Source organism: Peromyscus maniculatus, chromosome 6 (genome assembly GCF_049852395.1).
Source record: "Peromyscus maniculatus bairdii isolate BWxNUB_F1_BW_parent chromosome 6, HU_Pman_BW_mat_3.1, whole genome shotgun sequence".
NCBI classification, from domain to species: domain Eukaryota; kingdom Metazoa; phylum Chordata; class Mammalia; order Rodentia; family Cricetidae; genus Peromyscus; species Peromyscus maniculatus.
In genome coordinates, this window is record NC_134857.1 from 68,316,288 (window position 1) to 68,336,638 (window position 20,351).

General features: G+C 50.3%; 1 protein-coding gene across 2 annotated transcripts; it reads left to right on the top strand.

Annotated features, from left to right (window-relative positions):
• The first annotated feature begins 9,967 nt into the window (after nucleotides 1-9,967).
• Nucleotides 9,968-18,943, top strand: Hdgf (heparin binding growth factor). 2 transcript variants are annotated; one of them, XM_076574389.1, is made up of 6 exons: nucleotides 9,968-10,304; nucleotides 15,943-16,019; nucleotides 16,159-16,297; nucleotides 16,897-17,076; nucleotides 17,316-17,542; nucleotides 17,742-18,943. In XM_076574389.1, the coding sequence occupies exons 1-6, from the start codon at nucleotides 10,218-10,220 to the stop codon at nucleotides 17,746-17,748; spliced, it is 717 nt and encodes a 238-aa protein (XP_076430504.1). In that variant the 5' UTR covers nucleotides 9,968-10,217; the 3' UTR covers nucleotides 17,749-18,943. The 2 variants fall into 2 exon arrangements, with proteins under 2 accessions (XP_076430504.1, XP_076430503.1); XM_076574388.1 differs by lacking the exon at nucleotides 9,968-10,304 and adding an exon at nucleotides 10,531-10,661.
• The last annotated feature ends 1,408 nt before the right edge of the window (nucleotides 18,944-20,351 follow it).

Genomic DNA, 20,351 nt, shown 5'->3' on the forward strand with positions numbered 1-20,351 from the left:
TCTTTTTTTTTTTTTTTTGACACAAACTTCTTAATTGCTACCTGATTATACAGACACAAGGAAACATAATGTCTAAGCTCTCTAGACTCATTAACAAAATAAAGACAATTCACCACTGGACATTTACTATGCAGATCCTAGGGACTGGAAATCCTTTCGGACGGGACAGGAACCTGTGTTGGCAATTTTTTTTTTTTGATTTTCAAGACAAGGTTTCTCTGTGTAAAAGCTCTGGATGTCCTGGAGTTTGCTCTGTGGACCAAGCTGGCCTTGAACTCACAGAGATCTGCCCGCCTCTGCCTCCTGAATCCTAGGATTAGAGGCAATGTGCCCTCACCACCTGGCCTTGAATACTTGTTTTTAAGCAGGATGATACGCCTTATCTTGAGAACTTTGGAATCACCAGGAAGGCCTTCACCAGCCCATGCCCCTTGACCATGGCTTAGGACCATGACCTAAAAATACCTTAAATTCTTTATCAATTACCCAGCCTGAAATATTCAGTTATACCAACAGAAAATAGATTTTGTTTATTTAATATTTTCACAGATCCCCCCTCCCCTCCCTCCTCCCACTCCTTAGCCTTCTCTCCCCAATACACCCCCATTCTCACCTTCTCCAAGGCAAGGCCTCCCATGGAGAGTCAGCAGAGCCTGATGCACTCAGTTGAGGCAGGTCCAATCCTCTCCCCCTGCACCAAGGCTATGTAAGGTGTCCCACCATAGGTAGTGGGCTCCAAAAAGCCCAATCATGCACCAGGGATGGATCCTGATCCCACTGTCAGGGGCCTCTTAAGCAGATCAAACTACACAACTGTCTTGCCTATGCAAAGGGCCTACCAAGCATCATTTTTAAAGAAGCAACTAACAGATATGCTTAGAAAAGGGTTAAATGCTGGGCTGGAGCTTAGCTTAAGAGACAGTACCTAAACCGGGCAGTGGTGGCGCACGCCTTTAATCCCAGCACTCGGGAGGCAGAGCCAGGCGGATCTCTGTGAGTTAGAGGCCAGCCTGGTCTACAGAGTGAGTTCCAGGAAAAGGCGCAAAGCTACACAGGGAAACCCTGTCTCGAAAAAACCAAAAAAAAAAAAAAAAAAAAGAGAGAGAGACAGTACCTAATCTATGGGAAATACTGGGTTCCAGGGGCCCCTCCCCCCCCCCCAAAAAAAATTGAACCATGAAGAGAAAGACCCAGAATTTAAAGAATACAGTCCACATGCTTTTGGGGAATATTACATTAACTGGGCAAAGATGTATTACATTTGTTTATGCTGCATTTGTTTAATAATGTAAAGATGTGGGTTAGGGATTTAGCTCAGTGGTAGGGCACTTGCCTAGCAAGCGCAAGGCCCTGGGTTCGATCCTCAGCTCAAAATAATAATAATAATAAAATGTTAAGATGTATTGCTTTGCCTGCCTAAAGCACCTGATTGGGATAATAAAAAGCTGAACAGCCTATAGCTAGGCAGTAAAGGGATAGGCAGGGCTGGTGGACAGAGAGAATAAAAAGGAAGAACCTAGTAGGCTCAAGAGGAGAGACTGAGGAAGAGAGAGAAAAGATGAGGGAGAAAAAGAGTTAGACACCTGGGGCCAGACAGACAGACAAGGAGTAGGACATACAGAATGAAAGAAAAGTAAAAGGCCCTGAGGCAAAACATAGATAAAGAGAAACTGGTTAATTTAAGTTATAAGAACTAGTGGGACAAGCCTAAGCTAAGGCCGAACATTCATAACTAATAAGTCTCCATGTCAGGATTTGGGGGCTGGCGGTCCAAGAAAGCCTGCTACAACATGCTATAAAGAAGTCGAAGGGAATCCCCAGGGCAATGGGGAGGGAGGCCGGAGGACAGCTAGTTCAAACGCAGTTTGAAGTAGGTTCGAATACGTCAGTGGCTTCAGAAAGGATAGGTGCAAGAACCAGAGTAGACGGGGTATCTGGTCTGTCTAAGTGTTTCTGGATTGAAATGGATCAGAGCCTGGAAAAGTGAGCAAGAGGAGAAGAAAAGGCTCTGGAAAAACAAAATGTCTATAAAGGACCAGGCATGGCTGTGCACTCAGGAGACTGAGACAGGTGAATCATAAATTCAAGACCAGGCTAGCCAAGGCTACACAGAGAAACCCTGTCTCAAAATAAGCAAACAAACAAACAAAAAAATAATATCTTCATGTCTATAACCACCTTCTTTGTCCTTGTATACTGCCAGTTTCCTATTTCTTTCTTTTTTTAAATTAAAGGTCCTGGGTTTCATCTCTAGTGATACATACATACATACATACATACATACATACATACATACATACATAAATGCAATAACAAGTAATATAAATTTTTAAAAATGCCAGGCAGTGGTGGCACATGCCTTTAATCCCAGCACTTGGGAGACAGGGGCAGGCAGATCTCTGTGAGTTTGAGACCAACCTGGTCTACAGAGTGAGTTCCAGGACAGGCTCCACAAAGAAGCCCTGTCTCCAAAAAACAAAAACAAATGTGTGTGTGTGTGTGTGTGTGTGTGTGTAGGTAGCTGTCATGTGTGGTCATATTTTATGTATGCTCTAACAAATAAAGCTTCCCTGAAGATCAGAGGGCAAAGCCAGGCACTTGTCAACTATAGAGGCCAGGTGGTGGTGGCACACACCTTTAATCCCCGTACTTAGGATCTCATGCCTTTGCTCCCAGTACTTAGGAGGCACACACCTTTGATCCCAGCACTAGGAGGTTGAGACAAGAGTGATACGGCTGGGAGGAGAAAGGAATATAAGGCGGGAGGGCACAGGAGCTCAGTCCTTTTCGGCTAAGGAGTTGGTGAGGTGAGAGGTGGCTGTGGCTTGTTCTTTTGTCTCTCTGATCTTTCAGCACTTACCCTGATATCTGTCTCTGGGTTTTTATTGACACCAATTAGGATTCGGGCTACCGTCATGGGTAAAAGATGATATTTGGAGAAAATCAGGAGCTTCCAAACCGGCCCACTGAGGTCAGGGTAAGGACAGAGTGTACCCAGGTGACTAGCAGAATGGAACTGAAGAGCATTCCATTTGTGCTCTTTATAGTTCTGGAAGCCAACTAACCCTTTCATCCTTTGTTTGTTTGTTTGAGACAAAGTTCTCACTATGAAGCCCTGGCTGGCCTGAAACTCACATTGTAGACCAGGCTGGCCTGGAACTCAGGAAGATCTACCTGCTTCTGCCTCTCAAGTGCTGGTGTTAAAGGTGTGCGCTACCACACCCTGCTGTCCCCTTCCATGGGATACCATGCTCCAGCACTGACCCAGGGCCTGCCATCCAGCAGGCCAAGAATAATTGTGGGAGGAATGAATTAATGACCAAGTGAATGAATAAAGCCCTTGAGCCCACGGGCAAAATGTGGTAACAGAAATGGCCTTTCAATACCCACCACTCCACCTGTCTTCAACAGAAACTACTTATCAGCCTTCTGCAGCAACACCAGACTTCTGGCCTGATGTCCAAAGAGGTTATCATCCTGGAGAGGGAGGAGGAGAACCCACCAGGGCTCAATATTATCACTCAGAAGGGGAGAGACAGTCCCTGTGCCTCTCACTTCCTGTCCCCAGGATCTCTACAACAACACCCTGTATGTAGCAGGCTTTCTTTCTTTCTTTCTTTCTTTCTTTCTTTCTTTCTTTTTCTTTCTTTCTTTCTTTCTTTCTTTTTTTTTGTAAAATAGAATTAGAAAAAAATTCAGGTTTTATTTAGAATGAATTTTGTAAGGATATTGTGCCTCACTTTTTTTTTTTCAATAATTGAGTAAAACCGAAATTTATTATAAGCCACAGTCGTCCTAGGGACCTCCATGCTGTATATATAGCCTCCATGGTTCTATGGGTTGTGGTCTGATTGTTCTTTATTTTATATCTAGAATCCACTTATGAGTGAGTACATACCATGACTGTCTTTCTGGGTTTGGGTTACCTCACTCAGGATGATTTTTTCTAGTTCCATCCATTTGCCGTAGCAGGCTTTCTTTTGGGCCACCAACCAGCTCCCAAGTCATGACATGGAGACTTATTGCTAGTTAGGAATGCTCAGCCTTAACTTGTGCTTGTCCCACTAGCTCTTATAACTTAAATTAACCTGTTTCTCTTTATCTATGTTCTGCCTTGGGGCTTTTACCTTTCTTTCACTCTGTATGTCCTACTCAGTGTCTGGCTGGTTGGTGGCTGCCTGGCCACCAACAGGCATCTATCTCCCTCTCCTCCCCCCTCGCTCCTCTTCTAGATCTCTTTCCTCAAAAGCCTAGATTCCTCCTCCTATTTATTCTCTCTGCCTGCCTATAGGAATGACCTCAAACCTTTCCTAGCTTAAAAGTAGAAAGGAAAATGGCAGGAAGTCTCACTCCTGAGAGGGAGAAGATGGATGGTAATAAATATTCACATCTACAGAATTGATGTTATCTAAAGGAAGTAAACCATTTAGTCCCAGTCGAGTGTGGCTGGGGAAGAACCTACAACAGAGACATGGTGTGAACCACTGCTACTAAGTGAACAGATGGCCTTCATATCATCACAGGAAGGAATCTCTTATGCACTGCTAAGAAGAAAAGAGGAAATGCAATGAATGTGCTGTAGTAAAAAAATGTGCAAAAGAGTTCAAGGCCACCCTGGTCTACAGAGCAAGTTCCAGAACAGCCAGAACTACACAGAGAAACCTTATCTCGAAAACAAAAGCAAAAAAACACAAACAAGAACAAATTTGCAAAAGAAACACACACACACACACACACACACACACACACACACACACACACACTGGTGGTGGTATTATATACCTTTAATCCCAGCACTCAGGAGGCAGAGGCAGGTGGATCTCTGTTAGTTCAAGGCCAGCCTGGTCTACAGAGCGAGATCCAGGACAGGCACCAAAACTACACAGAGAAACCCTATCTTGAAAAACAAACAACAACAACAACAAAAATGGATGGATAACATACAAATTGACATCAAGACAGTAGATTCTACCATGACCAAAGCCTTTTATTTGATTTTATTTTTTAGACAAGGTCTTACACTGTATAGCTCTGGCTGGCCTGGAACTTGCTCTGTAAACCAGAATAGCATTAAATGTACAGAAATCCACTTGCCTTTGCTGCTCCAGTGCTGAGATTAAAGGTATGACCACCATGCCTGGTTTGGGCCAAGAATGATGTCATCACCTAATCCCAGGGTCCCTTGAAACTATTGGTGCTGACTATGGTGATATCATTTATTTTATTGTTTTTGTTTTTTTGAGACAAGGTTTCTCTGTGTAGTTGAAGCCTATCCTGGAACTCACTCTGTAGCCCATGCTGGCCTTGAACTCACAGATCTGCCTCCCTGTGTCACCCAAGTGCTGGGATTAAAGGCATGTGCCACCACCACCTGGCCTCATATTTCTTTATTAGTTATTTAAAAAAAAATTTGTTGTTTGTTTTTGTTGTTGTTGTTATTTGATTTTTGTTGTTGTTTTGTTTTTCAAGACAGGGTTTCTCTCTGTAGCCATGGATGTCCTGGAACTCACAGAGATCCTCCTGTCTCTGCCCCCCAAGTGCTGAGATTAAAGACATAAACCACCACTGCCTGGCTAAGATTTTTTTTTTAAATGTGTACACGTGTTTTGTCTGTGCACCACATATATGTAGTGCCCCAGGAGTCTAGAAGACGGCTTCAGAATTCCTGGAACTAGAGTTACAGATGGTCATGAGCTGCCATGTGGGTGTTGGGAACTGAACTCAGGTCCTCTGAAAGAGCCAACAATGCTCTTAACCGCTGAACTATCTCTCCAGTCCTTTGTTAGACTTCTATAGGGTCTATCTTCTTCTTCTTCTTTTTTTTTTTTCCTTTTTGGTTTTTCGAGACAGGGTTTCCCTGTGTAGCTCTGGCTGTCCTGGAACTCACTCTGTAGACCAGGATGGCCTTGAACTCACAGAGATCCACCTGGCTCTGCCTCCCGAGTGCTGGGATTAAACGCGTGCGCCACCACTGCCCGGCCGATCTATCTTCTTAGAGACACAAAATACCTTAGACTCTCCCTGAGAACTCACTGAGAAGTTCAGCTTCTTCCATTGAAGCAGATGTTGATGCGTTAGTTTTCCAAAGCTCAAACATCTCCCTGGTCTATATTGCCATCTTTTCTGATACCTTTTTTGTTTTGTTTTGGGGATTTTATTTATTTTATTCATTTATTTTTATTTTAGTGCGTTTTGCACATATTTTATTTTGCCTTCAAGTGCATTTTTGTGAATGAGTCAAGTCCCCTGGAACCTGAGTTACAGACGGTTGTGAACCACCAGGTGGGTGCTGGCAATTGAACCCGGGTCCTCCAGAGGAGCAGCCAGTGCTCTTAACCACCGAGCCATCTCTCCAGCCCCGTTTTTAGGATTTATTTTTTATTTATGTGGTTGTGTATGTGTGTGTGCACATGTCCGTGCCGCACGTGCCTGCAGAAGTCAGAAGAGAGCACAGGTCCTGGGAACTGAACTCTTCGGCAAGAGCAAAACCAGTTTTTGATCGCTGACCCGTTTTTTCCCAGCCCCTTTTGTTTCTTCAAGTCAGGGTCTCATGCCTCTCAGGCTGGCCTCAAAAGTCTTTGTGGATGGCCTGGAACTTCTGATCCTCTGACCTCTACCATGGATATTCTATACCATTCCAGGCTTAGGAGGTTCGGGGGATCAAACCCAGGACCTCAGGTATGCTATGCACACACTCTACCAATCGGACTACATCCCCAGCCCTCTTTTACTTTTATACTAAAAAATTAAAAAAAAAAAAAAAAAAAAAAACAGGGTTGGGGATTTAGCTCAGTGGTAGAGTGCTTGCCTAGCAAGTGCAAGGCCCTGGGTTCGGTCCTCAGCTCTGGGGGAAAAAAAAAAGACCAAAAAAAAAAAAAAAAAAAAAAAAAAACCAAGAAATAACGGAAGTTTTATTACTTAGATATGTTCATTTTCCTTATTAGTGACCATAAACTTTGGACATGCTGTCACTTTAAGGAGGCTGGAAACAGGATCTCTACAGTTAGAATTAGTATGTGAGGACTTTTTTCTAACCTGTGATGGTCCTTGTCACAGGTTTGTTTATTTATAGATGAGGTCTTAACTGAAGGCCGGAGAAACCAAAAGGCTGGATACCCTGTCTCAGGTCCTCACTGCTTCAATGGTGGCAGAATGCAGGTGCGGCTGTGTATTAGAGCTTGTTAGAAATGTGCACACATCTGAAACCTGACAAGTTCAAATCTGCTCTTTAAGAAAATTCCCAGTCTCAAAGAACAACAGAAAGCCTGAATCCCCAAGGGTTCAGGCTTCTGCTCATGTTGTAACCGAGCCTGAGGTTCACGGCTTGCGGTAGGTTGGGCAGCTGGAGGGGTTGATCTAAGAACTTGGATATTAAATTGCAGCCAAAGCAGGGAAGGTTACTGCAACAAAGGGACATTGCTTGTGGCCTGCTGTCTCCACCAGGGAGAGGCCAAGGGGCTGACGCCATGACAATTTTTTCTTTGTTTTCATGTGTGGTGCTGAGGATCATGCCCAAGACTTCTTTCTCGATCTACCACTGAACTCTATCTAGTCTCAACCCCACCAAGGATTTAGAAGTCTTATTGACACCTTTCAACAAAGTGGAGAAAAGGGCAGAACCCTGAGTTTTAACTCAGTTGGAATGTGCATGATTTGAAAAGTTTAAAAACATGCAGAACTTCATACTAGTAGGACATGAAGGAAACTGTGGAATATTATTTATTTTATTTATTTACTTGTGTTTGTACATTTGTCTGTATGAGGGTGTCAGATCCCCTGCAAGAGGATTACAGACAGCAGCGAGCTGCCATGTGGGTGCTGGGAATTGAACCCAGGTCCTCTGGAAGAGCAGCCAGTGCTCTTAACCACTGCGTCACCTCTCCAGTCCCCGTGGAATATTACTTACCTGTGTAAAGGTGGGTTACTTTTGTTTATGCTGCATTTGTTTAACAATGTAAAGATGTATTGCTGTTTCACCTTGCCTGCTTGGGCTAATAAAAAGCTGAACAGCCAATAGCTAGGCAGAGAATAAATAGGAAGAGAAATCTAGGCTACAGGAGAAAGAGGAGAAAGAAGAACAGGCCCAGGGCAAGAAGTCAGGCATCTGTCAACCAGCCAGACATAGAGAGGGCAAGAAAGTAAGAAAAGGTAAAAAGCCCTGATGCAAAAGGTAGATAAAGAGAAACGGGTTAATTTAAGTTAAAAGAGCTTGCCAGAAATGTGCCTAAGCGAGGCCGAGCATTCAAAAATAGTAATAAGTCTCTGTGTTGTGATTTGGGAGCTGGTTGGTGGCCCAAAAGATAAAGCCTGGTACAGAAACCTGTTGACACTGGACTCACTCATGAATTTTTTTTTTTCCAACTCAGGGTTTCTCTGTGTAGTTTTAGAGCCTGTTTTGGAACTCACTCTGTAGACCAGACTGGCCTTGGACTCACAGAGATCCGCCTGCCTCTGCCTCCTGAGTGCTGGGATTAAAGGTGTGCGCCACCACCGCCAGGCTCATGAACCTTCTTTAAGAATTTGTGATTAGGGCAAGATAGATGACTAAGAAAGCTTGCTGCTCTTCCAGGAGATACAAGTTCAGTTCCCAGCAACCTTGTTAATGGGATCACGATAGCCTGCAACTCCAGCTCCAGAAGATCAGAAGCCCTCTTCTGCACACATGTGGCGTACATTCACAAACACAAATAAAAACTTAAAATCTCTTTAAAATGGACAGTAGGATGTATATCTTTAATTCCAGCACTCAGGAAGCAGAGGAAAGCTGATCTCTGTAAGTCCAGGCAAACCAGGGCTACCTAGTAAGACCTTGTCTCAGAAAATCCAAAACCAAACAACAAAGAAGCCATTCCACAAATAGAAATGTAATTACAACAAAAATCTTGTTTGGGTTGAGATCTGAGAACACATTTTGGGCCCATCGTTCCCATCACAATCTAAGAAGACAACCCAGGCCAAGCAGTGGTGGCTCAGGCCTTTAGGCATGCAGGTCTGAGTTCAAGGCCAGCCTAGTCTACAGAGTGAGTTCCAGGACAGCCAGGGCTACATGGAGAAACCCTGCCTCGAGCATTTCTCCCCCCAGCGCCCCTCCCCCCCCAAGAATATAATCCAGGACAGTATCCCAGAATTTGACAAAGTCATATTCATTCTCAAAGACACTGCTTTGGCAAAGCCCTCTCAGATTACCAGGATTATACATTTCCAAACTGGATTTAGTGGTATTCCACTGTCTTTTACCCTTTAGGACCTCCTCATTTTGGTGAGTTTAACTGGTGAAGTCCAGATCTTTGACTTGGCAGCCGCGTTGATTATTAGCATTTACTGCACCCCGAAAATGGCCACAATCTCTTGCACACCATGGGACTGGCAAATTTCAAACCTCTCCTCTACTGCGTCGGCTGACCTAGCAGGATTCGAACTCTTACACCCCCTGCCAACAGAAGCACGTGGAAGCCCAGGATGGACCCAACACTGCTGAGAGGTACCCACGCCTCTCGTCTTGGCCGTAAAGCCAGGGGCGCTGAGCAGATACGTGGGTTGGGACACGGCACTGGGTCGGGGCGGGGGGGGGGGGTGTGAGGTGGGGGACGACACTGCGCAACTAGGGCTACAGTAGGCCCCGCCCGGCCCTGGCTGGAAGCACCCCGCGGAGCCAGGGGAGGGGCACGTGCAGCCTGTCCAGCAGGCGCCCGCTCCTCGCCGCCTGGCACTCAAACCACCCACCCGCCCGCACACAAAGCCCGCTTGGCGAGCTCGGCGCTCGGCTCCTCCGGCCTGTGCCGCTGCGCTCCGCCCGCGGCTTCCAGGTTGGGCGCCCGGCCCGGGCAGGCAGCAGGCGTCGAGCGGCTGAGCGCATCGAACCGCCGCGGGCGGGAGCGCAAGGGGAGGAGTGGGCCGCGGGGTGGTGGTGGTGGGGGGGTGGGGTGGAGGAAGCGGCCTCGCGCCGAGGAGGGAGCAATTGAATTTCAAACACAAACAACCGCACGAGCGCGCCCCGGAGCCGAGCGGAGCCGAGCGTTTGCCCACCGCGCCCGCCCCGTCCGAAGCGGCGAGCGGGCGCAGACGCCGTGGCGGCTCCGGAGCTCGCGCCGGGGGCCACCCTCGAGGCGGGGGCCGCGCGAGGGCCGGAGCGCAGCGGCGCCACAACCGCCGCACGCGCAAACTTGGGCTCGCGCTTCCCGGCTCGGCGCGGAGCCCGGGGCGCCCGCGGCCCCGCCATGTCGCGATCCAACCGGCAGAAGGAGTACAAATGCGGGGACCTGGTGTTCGCCAAGATGAAGGGATACCCACACTGGCCGGCCCGGGTGAGCAGTGGGGGCCATCGCGGGCCCTGGTGCGGTTGCATAACGCTCGGGAGAGCACGGGCGCCCGGCGCCCGAGCGGGCGCAGCGGCAGGGGCATCGGGCCTGCTCGCCTGGTCGGCGCCCACCGCCGCTTACATAACGGAGGCGGCGGGGGCCGGCACCCGGCGGGCGGCGCCGCGTGCTCAGGCGGCCCGCAACCCTCCTCCCGGCCGAGGCTTTGGGCGCACGGTCGGGGAGCGGCCCGGTGATGGGTCGCCGCTTCGGCCGCGACTCCCAGCCCCTTCCGGGAGCCCCGTTGGAGCACCGAGTCTCCGTTGATAGTTGCCTCCAGTTCAGATCCCTCTGGCTGGGCAAACGGTTGTGAAGGGTCTCAGTCCACAGAGGGTTAAGTGGGGGGGCGGGGAGAGTAGAGCTGGCGTCTAGCAAACTTTCCTGGAGTATTTTGTAGGAAGTCTGGAGTTGGGAGGGTCGTGGAGGGAGTGGGGGAGACTTCAGATGGTCTGCCTGGCAGGGGTAACTCTCTACCACAACCCGTTAGCCCTCAGCCCTACGCGAACATCCCTCCATATGCCACCAGCTCAGATTTGGAACTGTAGGCAGCAGGGCCCCCCGTGTGCTTGGGACATGCAGTACAGATCACCTTAGTGAGGCGGGGGATTGTTGCGAGACGGAGTGGCCTCGGCATCCCACCCGTGAGCGTCTCCGGCCAAGAGGGCCGGTGTCAGCCATGTGGTGGTTGTAACCCGCCAACAGAAGGGCCTTCCCATTGCAGCACCTGGCCAGGTGGGAGGGTGGGGCCGAAAGCCCTGATGTGTTTATCATCTTTCCTCCAAGGAAAAGGTTAAGTGCGTGTGTGGGTGCTTCTGGCAACTTTTCAAAGTGAGTGTAGAGGGGCCCTTGGTACTGGGTGAGGGCATGACTCAGCCCCTTAGGGTGTGGGACTTGTGTAAAGTGAAATCTAGGGCAGAAAGACCTGAAGGAGGGGTCCCCGAGCAGGATTGCCTTAAGGCTTTGGCTTTTCCAGTATGGCTGACTGTTCATCTGGCTCGGTACTACTCTGAGCCTGGGAAGTTCCTCCATGCTCTCTTGGTTACTATTCAGGGTTTCGGGCCAAATGGATCATTGAGAAAACCCAAGTAGTCCTCCATACTCTGTCCCCCTCCCAAGGAGTGTGTCCAATCCCACTTGCCCCAGCTCCTTGCTCTCTGAAGCTTTCAATTGGGTCAAGTGAGGCCTGGCCTCTGGCTTGGGAGTGGAGTACAGAGAGAAGCCAGACTCTCCAGAGCGTTAGAAGGGCCTCAAGGGCCTGACTGAAGCTAGGCAGTGTGTGTGTCATGTGAACGCTCATGTACTTTACCCTGCACCCTGGGATCCACTGGGTTCTTGGCCCAGATGCCGAGGCATTAATGGTCAGGGCAAGCATTGAACCCAGGTCTCCACTGCTTCTCCTTGCTGGGGAGGAGACAAAGTTCAGTGGTAAGCCATGTCCGAAGAAGGAGAAATTGTTACGAAACGGGGATTTTGGGATCTTCTGGTATCTTACTCCCTGAGACCTATTGCCCCATGAGAGAGCCCCTCTGATTTCTGGTGGCCTTTGGATAGAAGACACCTTGGAGCAGAGATACCATCCATTTCTTTTCATTATGAACTTCTAGGACAGAAGGGGAGCACAGAGAGTCATTTTCTTTCTCTATTGAGGCCCGGATCTTTGAGATACAGTTGTGACTGGGTCTCAAAGAGATATGCACCCCAACACTTGGCCTGGCTTGGTTGTGACACTCAGGGGAGGGGTACACCCAGGCCTATCACCTCTCCAAGACATTCATTCTCCTTGGCTCCCAAAGGACAAAACCGAGTCTTTGTCTTCCCCACCCCCGACTCCTTAGAACCTGTCTTAGCTCTTCCTGAGTTGGAGTCTGAAGCCTGATGGCTGCCTGCTCCAGGGGGTGACCAGAATCTTCTGTCACGATGCAGGCCACCACGTGCACCTTGCTTCCTCAGTTGCTGCTTCTGGGGACTTCTGGGTGACTGAGAAAAGACTGAAAGAGCCCAGAGTTTGAGATTGAAGACATAGGGGCCACATGGTAGCAGGGCCTGGCTGGAAGACTGCGTTATGACCCCATCTTCCCTTCTTCCTGCCTAACTTCCTGAGGATCTGCAGGCACTTAACCAGGAACCACCCTAGCCCTGATCCCCCCCCCCTCACCCTGGGTGCCGTTCTCCGCTCTCCCAGTCCTGGAGAAGCAAGCTCCTGAGTAGCCTAGAGTCTCCCTCCGTTCTCCTGTCTCTTCCCTTTTCTGCCTTTGGGCTTGCCACACTTTCCAGCCCAATTGTCTGAGATGCCTGCTGTCCTGGACATTCTGGTTCCCCTAGGTCAAGTCAGCCAGGCCCTCCCTGGGTGTGGTGGTCAGCTGGTGTGTTCTTAGTTAGCTATGCTCTGCCTTCCTAAATGCCCGAGGGTCTTGGACCTGCTTGTGCTCTGAGCGCCGTGGGCATGGTGTTCTGTTCTCCCTGTCCTTCTGAACCCTGCAAATGGCTTCGAAGGCCTCTGACCCGGACTGAGTGGGATTTCTGATGCTTGGGGCCTGCCTGATGGAGGCGGGCAAATGCAGAGGAGTGGGCCGGAACGGTTAAGAAGTTTCAGAATCCTTCCAGTCGGCTAGAGGAGGAAGTGTGGTAGGGTCCTCAGCGTGGCTGGCCCCACCCTGACTGAAGTGAGGTAGGGTCCTCTGCATGTCTGGCCCCACCCTGACTGACTTGTCTTTGACTCACTGACTTTAGTCACAGTGTGGATATAAAGTCACCACCTGGGAGACAGATTCAGGACAGACTCAATAGCCTCCCTCACTGTGGAAGAACCGCCCTTCACATCCAAGTTCCAGAAAAGAGTTCCTTTGTAGCTGGAGGGGTGGGGGTGGGGGTGCCGCCCCTGAAGTGATTTCTCCTCTCTTGTGGGGGAGGAGGCTGGACATGCTGTTGAGCAGAAAGCACTCCATCCCCCAGCCCTACCTGTTACACCTACATAAAGTGGTTAGGGTTAAGGCTGGGGACTGAGCTCTTAAGGAAGAGGCCCATCCGTTCTCATTCCTCCACACCCAACCTTTATGTAGCTGGGAGTTGGCTGGACTGGTGGAGTTGGTACATCTCATTCCATCCAGTCTTGTTTCTGGGACTGGGCAGCTAGAGGCTTCCTGGGTCCCCTGCCCCACGATTTAGAGTCTGCCTCTTGTTCGCTCTCCTTGGGAAGCTGGGGTGTCCAGTTTCAGCCCGTTCTTGGGGAGAGCCTCGGGCCTCCTAACCCTTCCTCCATCCCTCTTTCTTTAGAGTCTCCTCTTCCCTTTCATTAACCGTGAGTTACCAGACTGGAAGCACAGTAATGCCCTGGCTTGGGTGTGGGCCCTTCTCCAGCACTAAAGCTTGGAAACACCCCCCCCCCCCCCTCCCCGGCTCCCTTCCGGGCATAGGTGTCAGGCCTTTGAGAGAGCCTTTGCTACCGTCATCCTTTGCTAGTCTCCTGGGATCTCTTAAGCCCTGGAGGGGCGCTCTCTCTCTCTCTTTCTCTCTCTCTTTTTTGGTTGTTGTTGTTAACCCCCTCTGAGAAGAGGGGACTGATATCCAGAGACAGGTATCCTGTCCAGCTCCTCCCCTGTCCCCACCCCTTAGAGCATGCGCCCCGCCCTGCCTCTCCCCCCACCCCCAGTCCTAGTTAGGTTTCACATACAGCCTAAAACCTGCGTGCCAGATTACGGGCCTGGGGGGTGGGGTGCGTGTTTAGTATCCCCTCCTCCCCAATCCTGGATGGAAGGCCTGGGGGGAGGGGTGGTCACATTCCTGGTTGCTGAGTGGCCTCCGGGGGAGGGGTTGAGTTGTCATAGTGATGGGGATCACGGTTGTGGGGGAACTGCATGCCTTTCCACCAGGTTCCCACACCCCAGCATCTCCTGATTGTTGGGCTGGGCCTAGTTTGAGTTGTGCCTTCCTAGGGGGAGGGGCTGGACCGAAGTCCCCAGAGGCCACGGGGCAAGGGGGAGGGGCCTAGCGGCCTAAAGACTTGCAAGTCTGGGGCAAGACGCTCTTCCGAGTCATGCCCACTCAGCTCTTTCTAGTCACTCAGCCTCCCCGTCTCCCTAGTGCTCCCACTTGCACCCTCTTCTCTAATCACTGCCTGTCCTGTCTCTTGGGTTTGGGTCTGCACCCCAGTCAACATGGCCACCTGGCCTCTGGGAGGAGGGCGGGCATCTGGGGTTGTTGCAAGGATTGCTGGGAGTTGTAGTCCCCTGTCCCAACAGCTTGGCTTGGCCTGCGCTTCCAAGACTTAATCTGAGACTGGCCAACGGTCCTCGCTTGATTTCAAACTTGACCTTAGACCTCAGCACTTACTGCCTTTACTGCAGAATGCAACCAGGATCATAGGGCAAGGGATCTCCTCAAGAAATTAGGCCGAGGTTGAAAAGATGTCTTGCTGATTAAGAGCACTGGCTGCTCTTCCATAAGGACCCGGGCTTCTATTCCCATCTGCACGGCAGCTCACAAAAACCTGTGCTTCAGTCTCAGGGGATCTGACACCCTTTTCTGGCGTCCTTAGGCATTCATGAGGTACACAGAAATAACATTTGGGGAAAACATACACAAAGACACACACACAGACACACACATGTATATATTTTGTTTTTTTTGAGACAGGGTTTCTCTGTCTTGGAACTCACTTTGTAGACCAGGTTGGCCTCAAACTCACAGAGTTCCCCCTGCCTCCATCTCCCAAGTGCTGGCATTAAAGGCGTGTGCCACCACTGCTGGGCAATAAATGATTTTTTTTAAAGAAAACTAGAGCTGGATGGTGGTAGCACAGATTTTTAATTCCAGCATTCTGGAGGCAGAGGCAGGTAGATCTCTGTTAGTTCGAGGCCAACCTGATCTACAGAGCTAGTTCCAGGACAGCCGTGGCTACACAAAGAAACTGTCTCAAAAACAAAACAAAAACCAAAAAAAGGAAGGTAATTGGGCTTGAATTCTGGTCCTTACTATAATGTGCCATGTTTTTCTTGGGAAGGACATTCTTTTCTGCACTCAGTCTCCCCATCTGTGAAAAAGGTTTGACTTATTTTGTTAGCTTTCAAAGTTTTCAGACTTATTTTAGCTGGCTTTCAAGGCCAGCTTGGTCTACAGAGTCAGTTATGTAACGGCCCGGGAGGAAGGGGGGGGATTCTGACTTTGTCATTGAGAAGAGGTGGGCTGTGATCATGAGAAAGCATTGGAAGAGCTGAGATGCTTTGATTGACATTTCATAATTGGAGGTGGGTATGCTGGCATGTTAGGAGTCGAGGTAGGAGGATCTTGAGTTGGAGGCCAGCCTGGGCTACATAGCAAGGCACTGTGTCAAAATATAAAAAGTGACAGTATCAGGCTTTGGCCAGGATTGGACACTGGAGAAGATGTTCTCTGGTGAAGGGGAGTGAAGCAGTCCTGGCTTAGGCTTTCCTGTCTAATTTCATTTGGACAAGTTGTACTATTAAGAATGTATTGCAAATTGGGTAATCTCTGAAGTCCGGTTGTGCCTGGCTTTATACAAATGTCACCTTGCCCCAGAATGAAGGCCTTGGGACTCCAGTTCACATTTTCTCTCCCTTCCTTGCCCTAGATTGATGAGATGCCTGAAGCTGCCGTGAAATCAACAGCCAACAAATACCAAGTCTTTTTCTTTGGGACCCACGAGACGTGAGTGAGGGGCCAGTGGGGGCAGGTGGGACACTGTGGGAACTCCATTTTGGGAAAGGGGGGCGACAGTTGTCCGTGTCTGGCGTTTAGCTTGGGAACAGCTTGGGGCTTGAGAGCACAGTCTCCTATCTCTCGCCAGGGCATTCCTGGGCCCCAAAGACCTCTTCCCTTACGAGGAATCCAAGGAGAAGTTTGGCAAGCCCAACAAGAGGAAAGGGTTCAGCGAGGGGCTCTGGGAGATCGAGAACAACCCTACCGTCAAGGCCTCTGGCTACCAGGTGAGCAGCGAGTTGCCCTCCACGCCCTGGAGAGCAGGTGTGTTGTGGGCTCCAGGAGCCTTGCCCACCGGCAACGCCTAGTCTTGAGAATCTCAGGGCCTTTGGGGTGGTGGAGCCGGGACATCTTGCCAGGGGGACCTGGGGGGTGCGGGGTGACTGGGAGTTAGGGGCCACTGTCAGTGGCTTTGAGGGCAAGAGTAGGATGGAGGCGGTAAGTAGGGTAAGCCTTTGTTGGGCCCATCATTAGGAAGAGGACATAGCCTTCCAAGAGGAGGTTCTCGTGAGCCGGGCAGGACAAGGCGGGAGGGCGGGGGGAGCGGGGGTCGTGGGGAACGGGTCCCAGATCCCTTTGGGAGAAGTTGACCCGAGGTTTTGCCTCCTGCTCCAGCCCTCCCCCCTCCTGCACAGAGCCCTGCCTGCCCGGCCTGTGGGTTAACCCCAGGGCTAATCCAACAGAGGTGGGTCTCAAAACACTTGTGAGACTGGGCACCTGGGTGGGGGTGGGGGAGAGGTGGGCAAAAGAAGGAGTGAGTGTCTAAGGGGGTGGTTGGGGGGGACTAGTCTCTGGTGCCACTCAGCCTCTGATGTCTCTGCCGCAGTCCTCCCAGAAAAAGAGTTGTGTGGAAGAGCCGGAGGCGGAAGTCCCGGAGGGTGACGGTGATAAGAAAGGCAATGCGGAGGGTAGCAGTGACGAGGAGGGGAAACTGGTCATCGATGAGCCGACCAAGGAGAAGAATGAGAAGGGGATGCTGAAGCGGAGGGCAGGGGACATGCTCGAGGTAACTGCCAGCAGGACGTGCCCTGCGGCACTCTGTGGCTCTGTCTTGGGGCCCCGAGTCTGAGGTATAAATCCAGCCCGCAGTTTCTGGGAATCCAGCTGAGAATGGGACACAGGCCTTCTGGGTAGCAGAGGGTAGCAGGACAGCATCACCCTGGGAAGAGGCATGTAGGCACAGGGAGGTTAGCTGTTGACCTCCTGTTTCTAGCCTCAGTTGATGTCCTCTGATAATCTGCCCAGGACTCCCCTAAACGTCCCAAGGAGTCAGGAGACCATGAGGAGGAGGATAAGGAGATGGCTACCTTGGAGGGTGAGAGGCCCCCACCAGTAGAGGTGGAGAAGAACAGCACCCCCTCTGAGCCAGACTCTGGCCGGGGACCTCCTCCAGAGGAAGAGGAGGAGGAGGAGGAGGAGGAGGCTGCTGCCAAGGAAGAGGCTGAAGCCCAGGGCATCAGAGATGATGAGAGGTGAGTGAGCTGCCTCGGCAGTGGGCTGGGAGGGCTCAGCCGCTGATGGAGAGGAGGAGGAGGAGGATGCAGAGAAGGGCCTGCAGTAGTCAGCCTTTCTGGAGGCCGGGTGGGCTCTCCCTGAAGACCTGCACTGGCTGGGGTAAGGCCAGGCCAAGGCCACACCATTAACCCTTCTCCCTCCAACCCTCCCCTGCAGCCTGTAGCCACCAATGTTTCAAGAGGAGCCCCTGCCCCGTTCCTGCTGCTGTCTGGGTGCTACTGGGGAACTGGCCATGGCCTGCAAACTGGGAACACTTTTCCCACCCACCCCACTCTCCTCCTTCACTCACTTTCTCGGTTTTTAAGCCCACCTCTGGAGATTGGCTTGGCCCTCCCCTCCAGGTCTCTGTACCCTAGGACCTGAGTCTGGGCCCTGGGCCCTGGGATGAGATGGGGCCATTCTATCTCCTTAGACTTGTCTCCTCGGGGTTGTGTCAGGGCCTGGGCTGCTATTTCCACCTCTTGACACCTCTGCCCTCCTGCAGGCATTCTAGACCTTTGGGCTGGGTTGGGGCAGGAGTGGGCTGATGGACTATGAACTTGAGTGTGGGTTCCTGGGGGGCGTCTCCTGAGATCCTGTCTCATGCTCCCACACCTATTTTCCCATCTGCCTAAATTCAAGCAAAGGGGACACTATGTGGGAGAGAGGCTCCCGTCCGTAAATCCTTGGTGATTTTGAGAGCATTTTTCTCCCTGACCCCAGGGTTCAAGGAATTGTAGTTTAACATCAAGACTTTGGAGTTTCCAAGTTGTTAGGGCCAAGGTCCTGGAGAGAGCTGATAATCTGAAGGGTTGACTCATCATTTGCATTGAGTAAATGTCTCTCTTTAGATCTCAGGTCAGAGGATGAGGTAACGTGGGGAGACCCTGCTGCCTTCTTCCCTCTTCCCATAATGCTCAAGGCCAGCCTCTAGTCAGATATATCACCCAGACATAAAGGAAAAGACACATTTTTTAGGAAATGTTTTTAATAAAAGAAAATTACAAAAAAGGAAAAAAAAAAAATCAACCAACCTGTTAATCCCCACCCTCTGTGTGCCCCCCACTGCTGACCCGGTTCTGAGGTGCACTGGGAGGTTCCCCTTGTGTTGGAGTTGATGACTCTTTGGAGCTGGGGCTTGCTGTTCTTCCAGAGTTGGTCCTCTGGTGGTGTCACACGTCCAGTTCGTAGCCCACTGAATACAGGGAAAAGTGCTCTCCCAGCCTCTTCGGGGCTTTCTGATGCCCCCTCCTTCTCTTGTCTCTACTCCTATCCCTCCCTTGGGCTCTGAAGAAAAATTGCTGACTGTAGCTTTGGAAGTGTAGCTCTGAGAACCATAGACAATTTGAGTTCTAGGAAAATAAAGCCGTTGATTACTATCCTGGATTCCGTCTGATTCTTTGGAGTGTCTGGATAACTGAAGAGGGAAGGGAAACAAGTGACCTCCTCCTCCTCCTCCTCGGGTTAAAGGAGGGACCTCATCTCCGTTCCCACACAAGGCTACAGAAACCACACCATCCAGTCTACCCTTGCAAGCATCTGGGGGGGTCTAAAACATTTTCACTAATTTTGTTAGGTATATTTTATGAGTGTTTTGCCCACATTTATATGTGTGTACCACCTGCAAGCCTGGTACCTGAGGAGGTCAGGAGAGGCCATTGGGTCTCTGGAACTAGAGTTAAGGGTGGTTGTAAGTCACTATGTGGGACCTGGCAACCAAACCCAAGTCCTTGGCAAGAACAAGAACAGCAGCTGCTTGTTGAGCCTTTTCTTCAGCAACTGGTCTAACATTTTGAGCCAGGTGTGATAGCACAAACCTGTATTCTCAGCAGTGGGAAGGCAGGAGGATCACACGTTCAGGGCCAGCCTGGGCTTTATGAAAAAGGCTGTGTCTGATGCCTCGCCCCCCCCCCCCCCCCCCCAGCCATTACACACAGAAAAAACACTGGCCTAAGAAATAGGTTTTAGGGCTGGAGAGATGGCTCAGCGGTTAAGAGCCCTGACTGCTCCAGAGGTCCTGAGTTCAATTCCCAGCAACCACATGGTGGCTCACAACCATCTGTCATGAGATCTGGCACCCTCTTCTGGTGTGCAGGTATGCACACAGGCAGAACACTGTATATATACATAATAAATCTTAAAAAACAACAAAACCCAAAAGCACAGTATATGGTAATTGGAGAGCTGGTTTAGCAGTTACAGAGCACTTGTTCTTGCAGAGGGCCTGGGTTCAGTTGCCAGCACCTACACTGGCCCAGAACCATCCATACCTTCAACTGCAAGGGGTCCTACACCCTTTGCTGACCTCCTGGGTACCAGGCACACGTGGTACATATACATGGAGGCAAAATATTCATAACATACATCTAAGTTTTTATTACATTTTACTTTGTGTGCCTCTGTGAAGATCAAAGGACAATTTTCAGGAATCAGTTTTTCTTTCCATCATGTGGGACCCAGGATTGAGCCCAGATCATCAGGCAGGTAGGTGCCTCTACCCACTGAGCTATCTGGCCAGCCCAATAAAGTCACCTGCAGGTGTGCAGCAAGCTCTAGACCAGCCTGGGGTATGATGACACATGAGAGCAGATGTAGCAGATGCTTGAGGACCTAGGTTCAATACCTTCCCAGTACTTCAAAAAAGAGAGATGGAGTGTCATGGAAGGTGTGTGACTTCTGTCTGAGACAGAGTCTCATGTAACCCAGGATACATACTATACAGCTGAGGATGACCTTAAACTGATCTCCCAAGTGTTGGGATTTCAGGTCTGCATAGCCATCCCTGGT

Bases quoted from the DNA above. Each gene is read 5' to 3' on its own strand.
- Hdgf (XM_076574389.1), top strand. From the start codon at position 10,218: ATGTCGCGATCCAACCGGCAGAAGGAGTACAAATGCGGGGACCTGGTG. The intron at 16,298-16,896 runs GTGAGCAGCGAG...TCTCTGCCGCAG, and splicing joins TCAAGGCCTCTGGCTACCAG to TCCTCCCAGAAAAAGAGTTG. The intron at 17,077-17,315 runs GTAACTGCCAGC...TAATCTGCCCAG, and splicing joins GGGCAGGGGACATGCTCGAG to GACTCCCCTAAACGTCCCAA.